The following is a 1,189-nucleotide window of genomic DNA, read 5'->3' on the forward strand; positions in this document are numbered from 1 at the left end:
GCGGGTAGGTGACCATAGGACACACATTGCCCCAGGTTATCCTGAGTCCTCTCCAGGGCCACAGCAGGGGCAAGAGCAATGTCTCAGGGGCCCTGGATGATCTGTATCTTGTTCGCCTCCCCCAACCCCCCATCTCCTCCCCTCCCTTTCCCTTTCCCACCAGGACATTGCGAATGCTTGGAAAGGTTTGGAACAAGTGGAGAAAGGTTACGAGGAGTGGCTCCTGACGGAGATCCGACGGTTGGAAAGACTGGATCACTTAGCGGAGAAGTTCAAACAGAAATGTGCCCTTCATGAAGGATGGACAGCAGGTAGGTGACCCCTGAACCCACACACTGACCCCTGTCTCAACAGCGAGGGAGGTTATCCTAGAGTATAACAGGACCTCGATCAGATGGGCCGAGGAGTGGCAGATGGAGTTTAATTTAGATAAATGTGAGGTGCTGCGTTTTGGAAAGGCACATCACAGGGCAGGACTTACACACTTAATGGTAAGGTCCTGGGGAGAGTCACTGAACAAAGAGACCTTGGGGCGCAGGTTCATAGTTCCTTGAAAGTGGAGTTGCAGGTAGACAGGGCGGTGAAGAAGGTGTTTCTGAAGAAGGGTCCCGACCCAAAATGTCAGCTTTCCTGCTCCTCTGATGCTGCCTGGCCTGCTGTGTTCCTCCAGCTTTACACCTTGTTAACTCAGATTCTCCAGCATCCTACTATCTCTATAGTGAAGAAGGTGTATGGTACGCTTGCCTTTATTGGTCAGTGCATTGAATATAGGGGTTGGGAGGGTCATGTTGTGCCTGTACAGGACATTGGTTAGGGCCACTTTTGGAAAACTGTATTCAGTTCTGGTCTCCCTGCTATAGGAAGGATGTTGTGAAACTTGAAGGGGTTCAGAAAAGATTTACAAGGATGTTGCCAGGGTTGGAGGGTTTGAGCCATAGGGAGAGGCTGGGGCTATTTTCCCTGGAGCGTCAGAGGCTGAGGGATGACCTTATAGAGGTTTATAAAATCATGAGGGGCATGGATAGGGTGAATAGACAAGATCTTTTTCCCCAGGATGGGGTTGTCCAAAACTAGAGGGGCATAGGTTTAAGGTGAGAGGGGAAAGATTTAAAAGGGACCTGAGGGGCAACTTTTTCACGCAAAGGGTGGTGTGTGTATGGAACGAGCTGCCAGAGGAAGTGGTGGAGGC

General features: G+C 50.7%; 1 protein-coding gene across 1 annotated transcript in view; it reads left to right on the forward strand.

The window, feature by feature from the left end:
• The window catches only part of LOC125488228 (alpha-actinin-2-like), a 19,587-nt gene that overhangs the window by 12,442 nt on the left and 5,956 nt on the right, over positions 1–1,189 (forward strand). The window contains exon 10 of the mRNA XM_048621159.1: positions 164–311. Coding sequence (XP_048477116.1) covers positions 164–311 — 148 coding nt within the window. The remainder of the gene's footprint in view (positions 1–163; positions 312–1,189) is intronic.

The sequence above is a fragment of the Rhincodon typus genome, unplaced genomic scaffold (genome assembly GCF_021869965.1).
Source record: "Rhincodon typus isolate 14 unplaced genomic scaffold, sRhiTyp1.1 hic_rhity00000071, whole genome shotgun sequence".
NCBI lineage: Eukaryota > Metazoa > Chordata > Chondrichthyes > Orectolobiformes > Rhincodontidae > Rhincodon > Rhincodon typus.